The sequence below is a fragment of the Oncorhynchus mykiss genome, chromosome 21 (genome assembly GCF_057628025.1).
Source record: "Oncorhynchus mykiss isolate SJ-2025 chromosome 21, ASM5762802v1, whole genome shotgun sequence".
Taxonomy (NCBI): domain Eukaryota; kingdom Metazoa; phylum Chordata; class Actinopteri; order Salmoniformes; family Salmonidae; genus Oncorhynchus; species Oncorhynchus mykiss.
Window position 1 is genome coordinate 57,440,001 of NC_143042.1, and position 20,314 is coordinate 57,460,314.

Here is a 20,314-nt window from a genome sequence, read left to right on the forward strand (position 1 = left end):
GACTGAGGGCTTGTTGGCCTGTTGTAAGGCAGGTCCTCACCAGACATCACTGGCAACAACGTCGCCTTTGGGCACAAACGCACCGTTGTCTGGTGAGAACCTGCCTTACATCACCGGCAACTATGTCGCCTAAACCCATCGTCGCTGGACCAGACAGGACTGGAAAAAAGTGCTCTTCACTGACGAGTCGCGGTTTTGTTGGACTGAGCTTGTTGTCACTGCAGGCAATCTCAACCCTGTGCGTTGCAGGGAAGACATCATTCTCCCTCATGTGGTTCCCTTCCTGCAGGCTCATCCTGACATGACCCTCCAGCATGACAATGCCACCAGCCATACTGCTCATTCTGTGTGTGATTTCCTAAAGCAATGGGACTCCCTCAATCTTTCTCAGATTATTACCAATCCCACAAGGTATGACTCCAAACACCCAGAAAAGGCTACTCTCCTCGATGTTATCCTCACAAATAATCCTGATCGGTATCAGTCTGGTGTTTTCTGTAATGACCTTAGTGATCACTGTTTTACAGCTTGTGTTCGTAATGGCTGCTCAGTGAAACGACCTGTCCTGATTTGTCATAGACGCTTGCTAAAACACTTTAATGAGCAAGCCTTCCTTCATGACCTGGCCTCTGTAAAATGGTATATAATCAGCTTGATCCGTCGAAGACGCTTGGAACTTCTTTTTTGATATTTTCAGTGGTATTGTTAACAAACACGCCCCCATTTAGAAAATAAGAATTAAAAACATGTTCGACCGTGATCTTGCAGAGTTACTCCACCTCAGAATTGTATTTGGTGAAATGCTCGGCACACACACACACTCTGCTGACTGGCTCTCTTTCAGGCAAATTAAAAATAAGTGAGAAATAAGTGCACTCAGGCTATCCAGAGGGCCAAAGTTAGTTACTTTAAGGAGCAGTTCTCTCTCTGTGGGTCTAACCCCAAGAAGTTCTGGAAAACGGTTAAAGACCTGGAGAATAAACCCTCCTCCTCACAGCTGCCCATGTCCCTTAATGTTGATGATGTGGTTGTTACTGACAAGAAGCACATGGCTGAGCTCTTTAATCACCACTTCATTAAGTCAGGATTCCTACTTGACTCAGCCATGCCTCCTTGCCCGTCCAATGTTTCCTCTTCTCCCACCCCTTCTAATTAGACTAGCCCCAACGCTCCTCCCTCTTGTCCCCTGCCCCGCTACAAAGTTTCTCCCTGCAGGTGGTCACTGAGTCTGAGGTGCTAAAGGAGCTCCTGAAACTTGACCCCCAAAAAACATCTGGTTCAGATAGTTTAGACCCTTTCTTCTTTAAGGTTGCTGCCACTATCATCGCCAAGCCTATCTCTGACCTTTTTAACCTGTCTTCTTTAAGGTTGCTGTCCCTATAATCGCCAAGCCTATCTCTGACCTTTTTAACCTGTCTCTCCTCTCTGGGGAGGTTGCTTGGAAGGCAGCCACAGTTTGTCCTCTATTTAAAGGGGAAGATCAAGCTGATCCTAACTGTTATAGGCCAATTTCTATTTTGCCCTGTTTATCAAAAGTGTTGGAAAAACTTGTCAATAATCAACTGACTGGCTTTCTTGATGTCTATAGTATTCTCTCTGGTATGCAATCTGATTTCCACTCAGGTTATGGATGTGTCACTGCAACCTTAAAGGTCCTCAATGATGTCACCATCGCCCTTGATTCTAAGCAATATTGGGCTGCTATTTTTATTGACTTGGCCAAAGTTTTTGATACAGTAGACCATTCCATTCTTGTGGGCTGACTAAGGAGTATTGGTGTCTCTGAGGGGTCTTTGGCCTGGTTTGCTAACTACCTCTCTCAAAGAGTGTCATGTGTATAAAGTCATAACATCTGCTGTCTCAGCCACTGCTGAGAGTACACTGAGGCTCGATTCTAGGGCCCCACGCTCTTCTCAATTAATATCATCAACATAGCTCAGGCAGTAGGAAGCTCTCTTATCCATTTATATGCAGATGATACAGTCTTATACTCAGCTGGTCCCTCCCTGGATTTTGTGTTAAATGCTCTACAACAAAGCTTTCTTAGTGTCCAACAAGCTTTCTCTGCCCTTAACCTGGATCTGAACACCTCCAAAACAAAGGTCATGTGGTTTGGTCAGAAGAATGCCTCTCTCCCCACCAGGTGTGATTACTACCTCTGAGGGTTTAGAGCTTGAGGTAGTCACCTCATACAAATACTTGGAAGTATGGCTAGACGGTACACTGTCCTTCTCTCAGCACATATCAAAGCTACAGGCTAAGGTTAAATCTAGACTTGGTTTCCTCTATCGTAATCACTCCTCTTTCACCCCAGCTGCCAAACTAACCCTGATTCAGATGACCATCCTACCCGTGCTAGATTACGGATACATAATTTATAGATCGGCAGGTAAGGGTGCTTTCGAGTGGCTAGATGTTCATTACCATTCGGCCATCAGATTTGCCAACAATGCTCCTTATAGGACACATTACTGCACTCTATACTCCTCTGTAAACTGGTCATGTCTGTGTCATGACGTTGGCCTCTTTGGGTATTGCAAAGCCCCATCCCCCTCTCCCTGCCTCCCCCTTGCCCCCTTCAACTAGGTTGCTGTGGTCAGAGAGACGTCGTAAATTCCTGAGGATCTCCTCATGGACACACAGTATGGAGAGAGTATATTTTCATGGAGAACAAAGGAAATCCTTCCACCTCACAGAACTTGAGGTACGAACAAATTTCATATTCCGGAGAAAAGTCTAAAAGATCGGTGAAGAATCCAGCTACGAACTGGTCCGTTTGTCACAACTTGGGAAGCTCAAGAGAGACGGTGTGGCCACATTACCATAACGCTGTTTATATTATAGCCTCAGATATGAGGTTTACATCTAATTGTTGTATAAGATGAATGAGTGACTATGATACTGTTTACACAATTTTACAATGTGATTTTGGACTGTTTAATGAAGGAAAACTCAAAAAGGGAATTGGATTTGAACTAAATCAGAGGACCTCCCCTGAGCCCAGTTAGGGTCAGGCATCCTGGGACAGCCCTTTTCGGCCCTTCCGAATAAAACCCTCACTCGGGTTTTCGATCAGCAGACCGAGCTTACCTCAATTACGAGATGGCTAAAGGTTGCAGACCATGATTTTCTCCATTAGGAGGACAAAGGTTGTAGACCATTGCTGAATCTTTTAACCATACCACGTGGTTAAACTCTTAGACTATCGATACCGACAGAATAAGAACAAGTCTTTGATATTAATTACTAGTCTGCAGCTAGGAATTCGGTATTATGGAACGTGAAGAACGACAACCGCCAAAACATCCATTCGATAACAAATGTCACTCTGAACAATCTCCTCTAACCACAACCGAGAGAGAGAGGGAAAGACGGACAATTCCAGCGACCAAGACGACACACCGAGTGTAAATATATATATTGTTTGCAATTGTTCCCGAATGAGTGAGCGTTCATGTGTAAAGGATTAGCATTTCAATTGTTATAATTATTAACTCTGTAGTGACTTCTTAGTCGACCCCCACTTCCCCTTTTGTCTAACAAGCTGCCATGCCGGTTTAGCCCACTAGGGCACATTCTACCTATCATGTCTTGTAACCATATTTACTTTGTTTGTTTTGTTTATGCATTTCTGTGAATTACTTAGTTAGTAATAAATAAATGATTTAAGACAATTGATGTATGGATGACTCATGGTGAAGACTGGGTTCGTGCCGATAACCAACAATTTATGATGTTTGGAATGAGACTAACGTGAGGTAAAGTAAATAATTCATTAATTCGAAGACTAATTGATCAGATAAAATATCTGTAAAGCTATATTAGGAAATGATAACTTTGTAATCTGAATATTTTTCCTTGGTGCCCCGACTTCCTAGTTAATTACAGTTACATGATTAATCAGTCTAATCACGTAATAACTAATTACAGAGAGTTATTTGATAAAAACTATCAGTCTTCAGTTAATGATAGTAAAGACACGACATCTGTAAACCCGTCGCAAGACCCACTGGTTGATGCTTCTTTATAAAACCCTCTTAGGTCTCACTCCCCCCTATCTGAGATACCTACTGCAGCCCTCATCCTCCACAACCCTCTTAGGTCTCACTCCCCCCTATCTGAGATATCTACTGCAGCCCTCATCCTCCACAACCCTCTTAGGTCTCACTCCTCCCTATCTGAGATATCTACTGCAGCCCTCATCCTCAACAACCCTCTTAGGTCTCACTCCCCCCTATCTGAGATATCTACTGCAGCCCTCAACCTCCACATACAACACCCGTTCTGCCAGTCACATTCTGTTAAAGGTCCCCAAAGCACACACATCCCTGGGTCGCTCCTCTTTTCAGTTCGCTGCAGCTAGTGACTGGAACAAGCTGCAACAAACACTCAAACTGGACAGTTTTATCTCAATCTCTTCATTCAAAGACTTAATCATGGACATTCTTACTGACAGTTTTGGCTGCTTCTCGTGATGTATTGTTGTCTCCACCTTCTTGCCCTTTGTGCTGTTGTCTGTGTACAATAATGTTTGTACAATGTTTTGTGCTACTAATATGTTATGTTGCTACCATGTTGTTGTTATGTTGTGTTGCTACCATGCTGTGTTGTCATGTGTTGCTGCCATGCTGTGTTGTTGTCTTTAGGTCTCTCTTTATGTAGTATTGTGCCCAATACTGTCTGTACCATGTTTTTGTGCTGCTACCATGTTGTGATGCTACCATGTTGTGTTGCTATCATGTTGTGTTGCTATCATGCTGTGTTGTCATGTGTTGCTATCATGCTGTGTTGCTACCATGCTGTGTTGTCATGTGTTGCTGCAATGCTGTGTTGTTGTCTTAGGTCTCTCTTTATGTAGTATTGTGCCCAATACTGTCTGTACCATGTTTTTGTGCTGCTACCATGTTGTGTTGCTATCATGTTGTGTTGCTATCATGCTGTGTTGTCATGTGTTGCTATCATGTTGTGTTGTCATGTTGTGTTGCTACCATGCTGTGTTGTCATGTGTTGCTATCATGCTGTGTTGTATTGTGTTGCTACCATGCTGTGTTGTCATGTTGTGTTGCTACCATGCTGTGTTGTCATGTGTTGCTACCATGCTGTGTTGTCATGTGTTGCTGCCATGCTGTGTTGTCATGTGTTGCTATCATGCTGTGTTGTATTGTGTTGCTACCATGCTGTGTTGTCATGTTGTGTTGCTACCATGCTGTGTTGTCATGTTGTGTTGCTACCATGCTGTGTTGTCATGTTGTGTTGCTACCATGCTGTGTTGTCATGTGTTGCTACCATGCTGTGTTGTCATGTGTTGCTGCCATGCTGTGTTGTCATGTGTTGCTATCATGCTGTGTTGTCATGTGTTGCTATCATGCTGTGTTGTCATGTGTTGCTATCATGCTGTGTTGTATTGTGTTGCTATCATGCTGTGTTGTATTGTGTTGCTACCATGCTGTGTTGTCATGTTGTGTTGCTATCATGCTGTGTTGTCATGTGTTGCTGCCATGCTGTGTTGTCATGTGTTGCTATCATGCTGTGTTGTCATGTGTTGCTACCATGCTGTGTTGTCTTGTGTTGCTACCATGCTGTGTTGTCATGTGTTGCTGCCATGCTGTGTTGTCATGTGTTGCTGCCATGCTGTGTTGTCATGTGTTGCTACCATGCTGTGTTGTCATGTGTTGCTACCATGCTGTGTTGTCATGTGTTGCTACCATTAGGTCTCTCTTTATGTTGTGTCTCTCTTGCTGTGATGTGTGTTTTGTCCTGTATTTATATTTATTTTATTGTTTATTTTTATCCCAGGCCCCAGTCCCCACCGGAGGCCTTTTGCCATTTGGTAGGCCGTCATTGTAAATAAGACATTTGTTCTTAACTGACTTTCCTAGTTAAATAAAGGTTAAATAAATAAAATAAATATAGTCGTAGTAGTAGTAGTATAGTTGTAGTCATAGCCGTAGTTGTAGTAGTAGTATAGTGGTGTTAGTAACGTATTATTATTACTAGTAGTAGCAGTATAGTTGTAGTAGTAGTAGTAGTAGTGGTAGTGGTAGTGGTAGTGGTAGTGGTAGTAGTAGTGGTAATGGTAGTAGAAGCAGTAGCAGTAGTGGTAGTAGTAGTAGTAGCAGCAGCGGTAGTAGTGGTAGTAGTAGTAGTAGCAGCAGTAGTAGTAGTAGTAGTAGTAGTAGTTGTAGTTTTAGTTGTAGCGGTAGTAGTAGTAGCAGCAGTAGTAGTAGTAGTAGTAGTAGTAGTTGTAGTTTTAGTTGTAGCGGTAGTTTTAGTTGTTGTAATAGTAGTAGTAGTAGTAGTAGTAGTAGTTGTAGTTTTAGTTGTAGCGGTAGTAGTAGTAGCAGCAGTAGTAGTAGTATTAGTAGTAGTTTTAGTTGTAGTAGTAGTTTTAGTTGTAGTAGTAGTAGTAGTAGTAGTAGTAGTAGTGGTAGTAGTAGTAGTAGTAGTAGCAGCAGCGGTAGTAGTGGTAGTAGTAGTAATAGTAGTAGTAGTAGCAGCAGTAGTAGTAGTAGTAGTAGTTGTAGTTTTAGTTGTAGTGGTAGTAGTAGTAGCAGCAGTAGTAGTAGTATTAGTAGTAGTTTTAGTTGTAGTAGTAGTAGTAGTAGTTTTAGTTGTAGTAGTAGTAGTAGTGGTAGTAGTAGTAGTAGTAGTAGCAGCAGCGGTAGTAGTGGTAGTAGTAGTAATAGTAGTAGTAGTAGCAGCAGTAGTAGTAGTAGTAGTAGTTGTAGTTTTAGTTGTAGTGGTAGTAGTAGTAGCAGCAGTAGTAGTAGTATTAGTAGTAGTTTTAGTTGTAGTAGTAGTAGTAGTAGTTTTAGTTGTAGTAGTAGCAGTAGTAGTAGCAGCAGTAATAGTAGTAGTAGTAGCAGCAGCAGTAATAGTAGTAGTAGTAGTAGCAGCAGTAATAGTAGTAGTAGTAGTAGTAGCAGCAGTAATAGTAGTAGTAGTAACAGCAGTAATAGTAGTAGCAGTAGTAGTAGAATAAGTAGTATAGAATAGAAGCAGCAGTAGTAGTAGTAATAGTCGTATATAGTAGTAGTAGCAATAGTAGTAGTAAGATAAGCAGTATAGTAGTATAGAAAAGAAGCAGCAGTTGTAGTAGTAGTGTAGCAGTAGTAGTAGTATAAGTATTAGTGTAGTAGTAGTAGTAGTAGTAGTTGTAGTAGTAGTATAATGGTAGTATATTAGTAGTAGTAGTAGTAGTAGTTGTTGTAGTATTAGTAGTAGTAGCAGCAGTAGTAGTGGAGTAGCAGCAGTTGTAGTAGTAGTATAATGGTAGTATATTAGTAGTAGTAGTAGTAGTAGTTGTAGTAGTTGTGGTATTAGTAGTAGCAGAAGTTGTGTTAGTATAGTTGTAGCAGTGTATTTGTAGTATTGTAGTAGTAGTATTAGTAGTAGTAGATATAGAAGTGTTAGTATAGTTGTAGCAGTGTATTTGTAGTATTGTAGTAGTAGTATTAGTAGTAGTAGATATAGGAGTGTTAGTATAGTTGTAGTAGTAGAGATAGTAGTGTTAGTATAGTTGTAGCAGTGTATTTGTAGTATTGTAGTAGTAGTATTAGTAGTAGTAGATATAGGAGTGTTAGTATAGTTGTAGTAGTAGATATAGTAGTGTTAGTATAGTTGTAGCAGTGTATTTGTAGTATTGTAGTAGTAGTATTAGTAGTAGTAGATATAGGAGTGTTAGTATAGTTGTAGCAGTGTATTTGTAGTATTGTAGTAGTAGTATTAGTAGTAGTAGATATAGGAGTGTTAGTATAGTTGTAGTAGTAGAGATAGTAGTGTTAGTATAGTTGTAGCAGTGTATTTGTAGTATTGTAGTAGTAGTATTAGTAGTAGTAGATATAGGAGTGTTAGTATAGTTGTAGTAGTAGAGATAGTAGTGTTAGTATAGTTGTAGCAGTGTATTTGTAGTATTGTAGTAGTAGTATTAGTAGTAGTAGATATAGGAGTGTTAGTATAGTTGTAGCAGTGTATTTGTAGTATTGTAGTAGTAGTATTAGTAGTAGTAGATATAGGAGTGTTAGTATAGTTGTAGTAGTAGATATAGGAGTGTTAGTATAGTTGTAGCAGTGTATTTGTAGTATTGTAGTAGTAGTATTAGTAGTAGTAGATATAGGAGTGTTAGTATAGTTGTAGTAGTAGATATAGTAGTGTTAGTATAGTTGTAGCAGTGTATTTGTAGTATTGTAGTAGTAGTATTAGTAGTAGTAGATATAGGAGTGTTAGTATAATTATAGCAGTGCATTTGGAGTATTGTAGTAGTAGTATTAGTAGTAGTAGATATAGGAGTGTTAGTATAGTTGTAGTAGTAGAGATAGTAGTGTTAGTATAGTTGTAGCAGTGTATTTGTAGTATTGTAGTAGTAGTATTAGTAGTAGTAGATATAGGAGTGTTAGTATAGTTGTAGTAGTAGATATAGTAGTGTTAGTATAGTTGTAGCAGTGTATTTGTAGTATTGTAGTAGTAGTATTAGTAGTAGTAGATATAGGAGTGTTAGTATAGTTGTAGTAGTAGAGATAGTAGTGTTAGTATAGTTGTAGCAGTGTATTTGTAGTATTGTAGTAGTAGTATTAGTAGTAGTAGATATAGGAGTGTTAGTATAGTTGTAGTAGTAGATATAGTAGTGTTAGTATAGTTGTAGCAGTGTATTTGTAGTATTGTAGTAGTAGTATTAGTAGTAGTAGATATAGGAGTGTTAGTATAGTTGTAGCAGTGTATTTGTAGTATTGTAGTAGTAGTATTAGTAGTAGTAGATATAGGAGTGTTAGTATAGTTGTAGTAGTAGAGATAGTAGTGTTAGTATAGTTGTAGCAGTGTATTTGTAGTATTGTAGTAGTAGTATTAGTAGTAGTAGATATAGGAGTGTTAGTATAGTTGTAGTAGTAGATATAGTAGTGTTAGTATAGTTGTAGCAGTGTATTTGTAGTATTGTAGTAGTAGTATTAGTAGTAGTAGATATAGGAGTGTTAGTATAGTTGTAGCAGTGTATTTGTAGTATTGTAGTAGTAGTATTAGTAGTAGTAGATATAGGAGTGTTAGTATAGTTGTAGTAGTAGAGATAGTAGTGTTAGTATAGTTGTAGCAGTGTATTTGTAGTATTGTAGTAGTAGTATTAGTAGTAGTAGATATAGGAGTGTTAGTATAGTTGTAGTAGTAGAGATAGTAGTGTTAGTATAGTTGTAGCAGTGTATTTGTAGTATTGTAGTAGTAGTATTAGTAGTAGTAGATATAGGAGTGTTAGTATAGTTGTAGTAGTAGATATAGGAGTGTTAGTATAGTTGTATTAGTGTATTTGTAGTATTGTAGTAGTAGTATTAGTAGTAGTAGATATAGGAGTGTTAGTATAGTTGTAGTAGTAGATATAGTAGTGTTAGTATAGTTGTAGCAGTGTATTTGTAGTATTGTAGTAGTAGTATTAGTAGTAGTAGATATAGGAGTGTTAGTATAATTATAGCAGTGTATTTGTAGTATTGTAGTAGTAGTATTAGTAGTAGTAGATATAGGAGTGTTAGTATAGTTGTAGTAGTAGAGATAGTAGTGTTAGTATAGTTGTAGCAGTGTATTTGTAGTATTGTAGTAGTAGTATTAGTAGTAGTAGATATAGGAGTGTTAGTATAGTTGTAGTAGTAGAGATAGTAGTGTTAGTATAGTTGTAGCAGTGTATTTGTAGTATTGTAGTAGTAGTATTAGTAGTAGTAGATATAGGAGTGTTAGTATAGTTGTAGCAGTGTATTTGTAGTATTGTAGTAGTAGTATTAGTAGTAGTAGATATAGGAGTGTTAGTATAATTATAGCAGTGCATTTGGAGTATTGTAGTAATAGTAGCAATAGTTTAGTTGTTGTTGTGTTGTTGTCATTGTTGTTGTGTTTACCGGCCTGTTAATTTCCTTCCACAGTCAGCAGCCTACCCGCTTCAGTAACCGATGCCTGCAGACGATTGGCCGCTGTTGGCCACACCTCCGAGTGCTCAGTGTGGGCGGGGCTGGCTGTAGCATTCAGGGATTGTCCTTACTGGGTGAGTGAAAGTTACAGTCTATACCAGAGGTTGATTGGTCTGTCTGGATGAGTGACAGGTGTTTTAGAGAAGAGCCAGGGGCTGGAAATCAAAGAGTTGTGTTGAGTCTCTGTCTGTCAGAGTTGTGTTGAGTCTCTGTCTATCAGAGTTGTGTTGAGTCTCTGTCTATCAGAGTTGTGTTGAGTCTCTGTCTATCAGAGTTGTGTTGGGTCTCTGTCTATCAGAGTTGTGTTGAGTTTCTATCAGAGTTGTGTTGAGTCTCTGTCTATCAGAGTTGTGTTGAGTCTCTGTCTATCAGAGTTGTGTTGAGTTTCTGTCTATAAGAGTTGTGTTGAGTCTCTGTCTATCAGAGTTGTGTTGAGTCTCTGTCTATCAGAGTTGTGTTGAGTCTCTGTCTATCAGAGTTGTGTTGAGTCTCTATCAGAGTTGTGTTGAGTCTCTATCAGAGTTGTGTTGAGTCTCTGTCTATCAGAGTTGTGTTCAGTCTCTGTCTATCAGAGTTGTGTTGAGTCTCTATCAGAGTTGTGTTGAGTCTCTGTCTATAAGAGTTGTGTTGAGTCTCTGTCTATCAGAGTTGTGTTGAGTCTCTGTCTATCAGAGTTGTGTTGAGTCTCTGTCTATCAGAGTTGTGTTGAGTCTCTGTCTATCAGAGTTGTGTTGAGTCTCTGTCTATCAGAGTTGTGTTGAGTCTCTGTCTATCAGAGTTGTGTTGGGTCTCTGTCTATCAGAGTTGTGTTGGGTCTCTGTCTATCAGAGTTGTGTTGGGTCTCTGTCTATCAGAGTTGTGTTGAGTCTCTGTCTATCAGAGTTGTGTTGAGTCTCTATCAGAGTTGTGTTGAGTCTCTATCAGAGTTGTGTTGAGTCTCTGTCTATCAGAGTTGTGTTGAGTCTCTGTCTATCAGAGTTGTGTTGAGTCTCTATCAGAGTTGTGTTGAGTCTCTGTCTATCAGAGTTGTGTTGGGTCTCTGTCTATCAGAGTTGTGTTGAGTCTCTGTCTATCAGAGTTGTGTTCAGTCTCTGTCTATCAGAGTTGTGTTGAGTCTCTGTCTATCAGAGTTGTGTTGGGTCTCTGTCTATCAGAGTTGTGTTGGGTCTCTGTCTATCAGAGTTGTGTTGGGTCTCTGTCTATCAGAGTTGTGTTGAGTCTCTATCAGAGTTGTGTTGAGTCTCTGTCTATCAGAGTTGTGTTGAGTCTCTGTCTATCAGAGTTGTGTTGAGTCTCTGTCTATCAGAGTTGTGTTGAGTCTCTATCAGAGTTGTGTTGAGTCTCTGTCTATCAGAGTTGTGTTGGGTCTCTGTCTATCAGAGTTGTGTTGAGTCTCTGTCTGTCAGAGTTGTGTTGAGTCTCTGTCTATCAGAGTTGTGTTGAGTCTCTGTCTGTCAGAGTTGTGTTGAGTCTCTGTCTATCAGAGTTGTGTTGGGTCTCTGTCTATCAGAGTTGTGTTGAGTCTCTGTCTGTCAGAGTTGTGTTGGGTCTCTGTCTGTCAGAGTTGTGTTGGGTCTCTATCAGAGTTGTGTTGGGTCTCTGTCTATCAGAGTTGTGTTGAGTCTCTGTCTGTCAGAGTTGTGTTGAGTCTCTGTCTATCAGAGTTGTGTTGAGTCTCTGTCTATCAGAGTTGTGTTGGGTCTCTATCAGAGTTGTGTTGAGTCTCTGTCTATCAGAGTTGTGTTGAGTCTCTGTCTATCAGAGTTGTGTTGAGTCTCTGTCTATCAGAGTTGTGTTGGGTCTCTGTCTATCAGAGTTGTGTTGAGTCTCTGTCTATCAGAGTTGTGTTGAGTCTCTGTCTATCAGAGTTGTGTTGAGTCTCTGTCTATCAGAGTTGTGTTGGGTCTCTATCAGAGTTGTGTTGAGTCTCTGTCTATCAGAGTTGTGTTGAGTCTCTGTCTATCAGAGTTGTGTTGAGTCTCTGTCTATCAGAGTTGTGTTGGGTCTCTGTCTATCAGAGTTGTGTTGAGTCTCTGTCTATCAGAGTTGTGTTGAGTCTCTGTCTATCAGAGCTGTGTTGAGTCTCTGTCTATCAGAGTTGTGTTGAGTCTCTGTCTGTCAGAGTTGTGTTGAGTCTCTGTCTGTCAGAGTTGTGTTGAGTGTCTGTCTATCAGAGTTGTGTTGAGTCTCTGTCTGTCAGAGTTGTGTTGAGTCTCTGTCTATCAGAGTTGTGTTGTGTCTCTGTCAAGTCTAAGTATCTCTCTCCCTGTAGTTCGTAGTTGTGTGGGTTAGTGTTAGTTGTGTTGTGTTTCTGTGTCTCTATCAAGTCTAAGTATCTCTCTCCCTGTAGTTCGTAGTTGTGTGGGTTAGGGTTAGTTGTGTTGTGTCTCTATCAAATCTAAGTATCTCTCTCCCTGTAGTTCGTAGTTGTGTGGGTTAGGGTTAGTTGAGATGTGTTTCTGTGTCTCTATCAAGTCTAAGTATCTCTCTCCCTGTAGTTCGTAGTTGTGTGGGTTAGGGTTAGTTGTGTTGTGTTTCTGTGTCTCTGTCAAGTCTAAGTATCTCTCTCCCTGTAGTTCGTAGTTGTGTGGGTTAGAGTTAGTTGTGTTGTGTTTCTGTGTCTCTGTCAAGTCTAATTTTCTCTCTCCCTGTAGTTCGTAGGTGTGTGGGTCTCCAGGTGTTGGAGTTGGAGCGTGTTACTGAGGTGGTCCAGGAGGGGGCAGCAGAGCTGTGTAGAGAAGGACTACAGAATCTAGAGACTCTACTACTCACCTCTACTCCTGTTACACCTGAAGCACTACTGCACTTTAACAGTGAGTTACTGACCTCTGACCTCTAACCCCTGACCTCTACTCCTGTTACACCTGAAGCACTACTGCACTTTAACAGTGAGTTACTGACCTCTGACCTCTAACCCCTGACCTCTACTCCTGTTACACCTGAAGCACTACTGCACTTTAACAGTGAGTTACTGACCTCTGACCTCTAACCCCTGACCTCTACTCCAGTTACACCTGAAGCACTACTGCACTTTAACAGTGAGTTTCTGACCTCTAACCCCTGACCTCTACTCCTTTTACAACTGAAGCACGACTGCACTTTAATAGTGAGTTTCTGACCTCTAACCCTGACCTCTACCCCTGTTACACCTGAAGCACTACTGCACTTTAACAGTGAGTTTCTGACCTCTAACCCCTGACCTCTACTCCTGTTACACCTGAAGCACTACTGCACTTTAACAGTGAGTTACTGACCTCTGACCTCTAACCCCTGACCTCTACTCCAGTTACACCTGAAGCACTACTGCACATTAACAGTGAGTTTCTGACCTCTAACCCCTGACCTCTACTCCTGTTACACCTGAAGCACTACTGCACTTTAACAGTGAATTACTGACCTCTGACCTCTAACCCTGACCTCTACTCCTGTTACACCTGAAGCACTACTGCACTTTAACAGTGAGTTACTGACCCCTGACCCCTGATCTTTACACCTGATAGACCTGTGTAGGATACTAAAACCCCAAAATGCCATCTTTTCCTTCTCAGTAGTGACCTCTCCCCCATCCTGTATGTTCTAGGTGTATGTTGTAACCTCAGGTCCATCATAGTGCAGATTGGGATAGCTGACCACTTTGAGGAGCCAGACAGTCCTGAAGCTAAGAGACAGTACAATGAGATGGTCAATAAGTTACAGGTAAATTAATCTTTCTCTGTTTACGCAGCCTTTTCCCTGAAATGCACTACCTACGAACAGAGCACTAGAGGTCAACTCCAGTAGCATCAAATGATGCCAGTTGAAGTCACAACACTCCATACTGTATATACAGTTGAAGTCAGAAGTTTACATACACCTCATACACATACGCCACATACGCCAAATACAATTAAACTCAGTTGTTCACAATTCCTGACATTTAATCCTAGTAAAAATTCCCTGTCTGAGGTCAGTTAGGATCACCACTTTAATTTAAGAATGTGAAATGTGAGAATAACAGTAGAGAGCATGATTTTATTTCAGCTTTCATTTCTTTCATCACATTCCCAGTGGGTCAGAAGTTTACATGCACTCAATGTGTATTTGGTAGCATTGCCTTTAAATTGATTAACTTTTGTCAAACGTTGCAGGTAGCCTTCCACAAGCTTCCCACAATAAGTTGGGTGAATTTTGGCCCATTCCTCCTGACAGAGCTGGTGTAACTGAGTCAGGTTTGTAGGCCTCCTTGCTCGTACAAACTTTTTCAGTTCAGCCCACACATTTTCTATAGGATTGCGGTCAGGGCTTTGTCATGGCCACTCCAATACCTTGACTTTGTTGTCCTCAAGCCATTTTTCCAGAACTTTGGAAGTATGCTTGGGGTCATTGTCCATTTGGAAGACCCATTTGCGACCAAGCTTTAACTGATGTCTTGAGATGTTGCTTCAATATATCCACATAACTCTCCTGCCTCATGATACCATCTATTTTGTGAAGTGCACCAGTCCCTCCTGCAGCAAAGCACCCCCACAACATGATGCTGCCACCCCCGTGCTTCACGGTTGGGATGGTGTTCTTCGGCTTGCAAGCCTCCCCTTTTTCCTCCAAACATAACGATGGTCATTATGGCCAAACAGTTCTATTTGTGTTTCATCAGACCAGTGGACATTTCTCCAAAAAGTACAATCTTTGTCCCCATGTGCAGTTGCAAACCGTAGTCTGGCTTTTTTATGGCGGTTTTGGAGCATTGGCTTCTTCCTTGCTGATCGACCTTTCAGGTTGTGTCGATATAGGACTCGTTTTACTGTGGATATAGATACTTTTGTACCTGTTTCCTCCAGCATCTTCACAAGGTCCTTTGCTGTTGTTCTGGGATTGATTTGCACTTTTCGCACCGAAGTACATTCATCTCTAGGAGACAGAACGCGTCTCCTTCCTGAGCGGTATGATGGTCCCATGGTGTTTATACTTGCATACTATTGTTTGTACAGATGAACGTGGTACTTTCAGGCGTTTGGAAATTGCTCCCAGAATTATTTTTCTGAGGTCTTGGCTGATTTCTTTTGATTTTCCCATGATGTCAAGCAAAGAGGCACTGAGTTTGAAGGTAGGCCTTGAAATACATCCACAGGTACACCTCCAATTGACTGAAATTATGTCAATTAGCCTATCAGAAGCTTCTAAAGTCATACCATATTTTTCTGGAATTTTCCAAGCTGTTTAAAGACAGAGTCAACTTAGTGTATGTAAACTTCTGACCCACTGGAATTGTGATACAGTCAATTATAAGTGAAATAATCTGTCTGTAAACAATTGTTGTAAAAATGACTTGTGTCATGCACAAAGGAGATGTCCTAACCGACTTGACAAACTATAGCTTGTTAACAAGAAATTTGTGGAGTGGTTGAAAAACAAGCTTTAATGACTCCAACCTAAGTGTTTGTAAACTTCCGACTTCAACTGTATATTATTGTCTCTCCTACAGGCCCTAAAGAAGAGACCAGGTCTGTCTGAAGTGTTGCAGATCAAAGCTGATGTTTTCGTTTGACCTCTTCCTCCTCTTCGTCTTCTCCCTCCATCTCACTGACCTGTCAGTCACACAGCCAATCAGCGAGTCTGGAAGCGACCTCAACAACCAGTCAGACTTGTGACACATTTGCCAACCAATCGGAAGATACAGCATCCTGGAGAGAATAAGCAATCAGCCAATAGGAATCACACAGACATGAAGATGACACATGAGACGTTAGTTGTGAAGCTGCTGGGTTCAGAGATTCTTCAAACATAACAGCAACATACTATATTACTGTGATGTAACAGAGACTTTACCCATGCAACGCACAGATAGACAGACAGACAGACAGACAGACAGACAGACAGACAGACAGACAGACACACAGACACACAGACAGACAGACACACAGCTGTTAGCTGTCTTAGGGGGTTAGCCTCTATAATGAACTGACCTCTCCTCTATAAAGAACTGGTCTCTCCTCTATAAAGAACTAGTCTCTCCTCTATAAAGAACTAGTCTCTCCTCTATAAAGAACTAGTCTCTCCTCTATAAAGAACTAGTCTCTCCTCTATAAAGAACTGGTCTCTCCTCTATAAAGAACTGGTCTCTCCTCTATAAAGAACTGGTCTCTCCTCTATAAAGAACTGACCTCTCCTCTATAAAGAACTGGTCTCTCCTCTATAAAGAACTGGTCTCTCCTCTATAAAGAACTGGTCTCTCCTCTATAAAGAACTGGTCTCTCCTCTATAAAGAACTGACCTCACTCCTCTTTAACCTCTGGAGTTAAAAAAGCTAAATAACTCAGTTATCTTTAAATTCACACTGCCCTTGCCTTTGAACTCAACTCTTTTGCCAGTTCACTTGAATAATTTGTGGTCCAAGTCCTCTTTGCAAATCCCATTGCTGTGTTTAGAAAGGAACCAAGATATTTTTCCAACATTCACTCAAAGCACTCTGGGTTTTTCCAAAGTGCAGGACAAGCCCTCCCATCAGAATGTGTTATCACACAGCTAGATACCTACTTACATTTTGGAAGCTAATAGATTGGATTTAGTTTAAAAATGAGACATAATAATTGTAATCAGACGATACTATTAACATGTAAATATTATTAGTAAGATAATCAATAGCAGAATAATAACTGCAGATTAAATGATGCTGTAATTGAACTTTGTACAACCCAATTTAGGCTACTGCCCCTTTAAGAGATACAGTATAATTGATTGTGAACCTCATGTTGTGATTCTACCAAATATGGTGTTGTATCCTCACACTATTCAAACCCAACAAACGAATAAACACCTTGTGAAAACACACTTAGTTTGACTATCTTTTCGGATAAATTTAACACTGTTTTGTGACCATCATAATACACCTGATGGGATGGTTTAATCACAGATCAGTAGTAACACTCCTAATACACCTGGTGGGATGGTTTAATCACAGATCAGTATCACAGATACGCGTCACTATAGTATCAGGCCATGCCAAGCTCTACTGGTCTGGCCTGGTTACATTGTCACTATAGGATCAGACCATGCCAAGCTCTACTGGTCTGGCCTGGTTACATTGTCATTATAGGACCAGACCATGCCAAGCTCTACTGAACCATGACGGAACCATGCTGGAAAGGACAATGGGGAAGATTCCGAGCTGAGTTAAGCGTGTGTAATGACATCATCTTAATGACATCATCATAATGACATCATCTTAGTGACATCCCCTTAATGACATCATCTTAATGACATCATCATAATGACATCATCTTAATGACATCATCATAATGACATCATCTTAATGACACCCCCTTAATGACATCATCTTAATGACATCATCTTAATGACATCATCCTAATGACATCATCTTAGTGACATCATCTTAGTAACATCCCCTTAATGACATCATCTTAATGACAGCCTCTTAATGACATCCTCTTAAACTTCTCTAGGTTAGGGGGCGGTATTTTCACATCTGGATGAAAAGCGTGCCCAAAGTAAACTGCCTGCTACTCAGGCCCAGAAGCTAGGATATGCATATTATTAGTAAATCTGGATAGAAAACACTCTGAAGTTTCTAAAACTGTTTGAATGATGTCTGTGAGTATAACATAACTTATTTGGCAGGCGAAACCCCGAGGACAAACCATCCAGGAAAATGTTATTTTGTGGTCACTCTCTTTTCAATGAGGTTTTTATGGGGATCTAGATTTCTAAGGCACTTGCTTGCAGTTCCTATCGCTTCCACTGGATGTCAACAGTCTTTAGAATTTGGTGGATGTTTTTCCTTTGTGTAATGAAGAAGTAGGGCTGTTCAGAACGAGGGTCGAGTCCAGTGGACTGTTGTGATTGGGGCGCCGACCTGAAAGCTCCACTTTGTTTTTATCCGCTGCTGAACCCAGTTTATCCCGTCTTAAATTTGATAGATTATTTACGTTACAAAATACCAAAAAAGTTGTATTAGTTGTTTGAAATGTTTGGACAAAGGTTACAGGTAACTTATTAGATATTTTGTAGTCATGTTGCGCGAGTTGGAACTGGTGCTTTTCTGGATCAAATGCGACAAATAAATGGACATTTTGGATATATATGGATGGAATTAATCGAACAAAAGGACCATTTATGATGTTATGTATTGGAGTGCCAACAGAAGAAGCTCATCAAAGGTAAGGCATAAATTATATCGGGGAGGGGGGGGGGGGGGTGCAGAAAGGTAGGCAGTAATTGTATTGGCAACAAACAATGACCGATAAATGTGTTGTTTGTTTCATTAAATTAGCTAATTAGTACGGTTCCATTTCCTAATAACCAACTCTGGACAGGTACGTCTCCCTGGTCTCACCTTAATATTTACAGCGCCTTTGGGAAAGTGTTCAGACTCCTTGACTTTTTCCACATTTTGTTACTTTACAGTTTTATTCGACAATGAATTCCTGGTTTTTAGACATTAAAAAAACACATAAATACTACATTTACATAAGTTTGTATTTGTGGGATTTGGAAAATATACCACGGCTAAGGGCTGTACCCATGGTCTCTCTGCTTCCCGTGGTGTCTAATAACAGCCGTTAGCCATGGTGCCTAATAACAGCCGTTAGCCGTACTGTACCGATGCTCTCTCCTCTTCGCGTGGTGCCTAAGAACAGCCGTTAGTCATGGTGCCTAAGAACAGCCGTTAGTCGTGGTGCCTAAGAACAGCCGTTAGCCGTGGTGCCTAATAAGAGACGTTAGCAGTGGTGCCTAAGAACAGTCGTTAGCCGTGGTACCTAAGAACAGTCGTTAGCCGTGGTGCCTAAGAACAGTCGTTAGCCGTGGTACCTAAGAACAGTCATTAGCCGAGGTACCGAAGAACAGTCGTTAGCCGTGGTGCCTAAGAACAGTAGTTAGCCGTGGTACCTAAGAACAGTCTTTAGCCGTGGTGCCTAAGAAAAGTCGTTAGCTGTGGTATCTAAGAACAGTCGTTAGCCGTGGTACCTAAGAACAGTCGTTAGCCGTGGTGCCTAAGAACAGTCGTTAGCCGTGGTAACTAAGAACAGTCGTTAGCCATGGTACCTAAGAACAGTCGTTAGCCGTGGTACCTAAGAACAGTCGTTAGCCGTGGTAACTAAGAACAGTCGTTAGCCGTGGTACCTAAGAACAGTCGTTAGCCGTGGTGCCTAAGAACAGTCGTTAGCCGTGGTACCTAAGAACAGTCGTTAGCCGTGGTGCCTAAGAACAGTCGTTAGCCGTGGTACCTAAGAACAGTCGTTAGCCGTGGTAACTAAGAACAGTCCTTAGCCGTGGTACCTAAGAACAGTCGTTAGCCGTGGTGCCTAAGAACAGTCGTTAGCCGTGGTGCCTAAGAACAGTCGTTAGCCGTGGTACCTAAGAACAGTCATTAGCCGAGGTACCTAAGAACAGTCGTTAGCCGTGGTGCCTAAGAACAGTCGTTAGCCGTGGTACCTAAGAACAGTCGTTAGCCGTGGTGCCTAAGAACAGTCGTTAGCTGTGGTACCTAAGAACAGTCGTTAGCCGTGGTACCTAAGAACAGTCGTTAGCCGTGGTGCCTAAGAACAGTCGTTAGCCGTGGTAAATAAGAACAGTCGTTAGCCATGGTACCTAAGAACAGTCGTTAGCCGTGGTACCTAAGAACAGTCGTTAGCCGTGGTAACTAAGAACAGTCGTTAGCCGTGGTACCTAAGAACAGTCGTTAGCCGTGGTGCCTAAGAACAGTCGTTAGCCGTGGTACCTAAGAACAGTCGTTAGCCGTGGTGCCTAAGAACAGTCGTTAGCCGTGGTACCTAAGAACAGTCGTTAGCCGTGGTAACTAAGAACAGTCCTTAGCCGTGGTACCTAAGAACAGTCGTTAGCCGTGGTACCTAAGAACAGTCGTTAGCCGTGGTGCCTAAGAACAGTCGTTAGCCGTGGTACCTAAGAACAGTCGTTAGCCGTGGTACCTAAGAACAGTCGTTAGCCGTGGTACCTAAGAACAGTCGTTAGCCGTGGTGCCTAAGAACAGTCGTTAGCCGTGGTGCCTAAGAACAGTCGTTAGCCGTGGTACCTAAGAACAGTCGTTAGCCGTGGTACCTAAGAACAGTCGTTAGCCGTGGTACCTAAGAACAGTCGTTAGCCGTGGTACCTAAGAACAGTCGTTAGCCGTGGTGCCTAAGAACAGTCGTTAGCCGTGGTACCTAAGAACAGTCGTTAGCCGTGGTGCCTAAGAACAGTCGTTAGCCGTGGTACCTAAGAACAGTCGTTAGCCGTGGTACCTAAGAACAGTCGTTAGCCGTGGTGCCTAAGAACAGCCAATTCGTAAGAATGATGAAAAACAAAGGAGCGGATTATGGAAGAAGGAACCAGACTGGGCACGCCACCATCCTTGTGGACGCTCAGCGAACGGACCATTG

The 20,314-nt window shown here is 41.3% G+C and overlaps 2 protein-coding genes across 3 annotated transcripts in view; both read left to right on the top strand.

Moving 5' to 3' along the window:
* The window catches only part of LOC149973528 (uncharacterized), a 794-nt gene extending 408 nt beyond the window's left edge, over nt 1-386 (top strand). Inside the window, 1 exon segment of the mRNA XM_090213354.1 lies at nt 1-386. This exon segment is cut by the window's left edge and continues 408 nt beyond it. Within this exon segment, the coding sequence (XP_090069480.1) occupies nt 1-305 (305 nt within the window). The 3' untranslated portion in view covers nt 306-386.
* LOC110509409 (F-box only protein 41) overlaps nt 1-16,744 on the top strand; it is a 42,293-nt gene extending 25,549 nt beyond the window's left edge. For both annotated transcript variants that reach the window (XM_036958438.2, XM_036958435.2), the window contains exons 10-13: nt 9,897-10,015; nt 12,596-12,754; nt 13,522-13,637; nt 15,403-16,744. In XM_036958438.2, the coding sequence (XP_036814333.2) occupies nt 9,897-10,015; nt 12,596-12,754; nt 13,522-13,637; nt 15,403-15,465 (457 nt within the window). In that variant the 3' untranslated portion in view covers nt 15,466-16,744. The remainder of the gene's footprint in view (nt 1-9,896; nt 10,016-12,595; nt 12,755-13,521; nt 13,638-15,402) is intronic.
* Nucleotides 16,745-20,314: the final 3,570 nt, after the last annotated feature.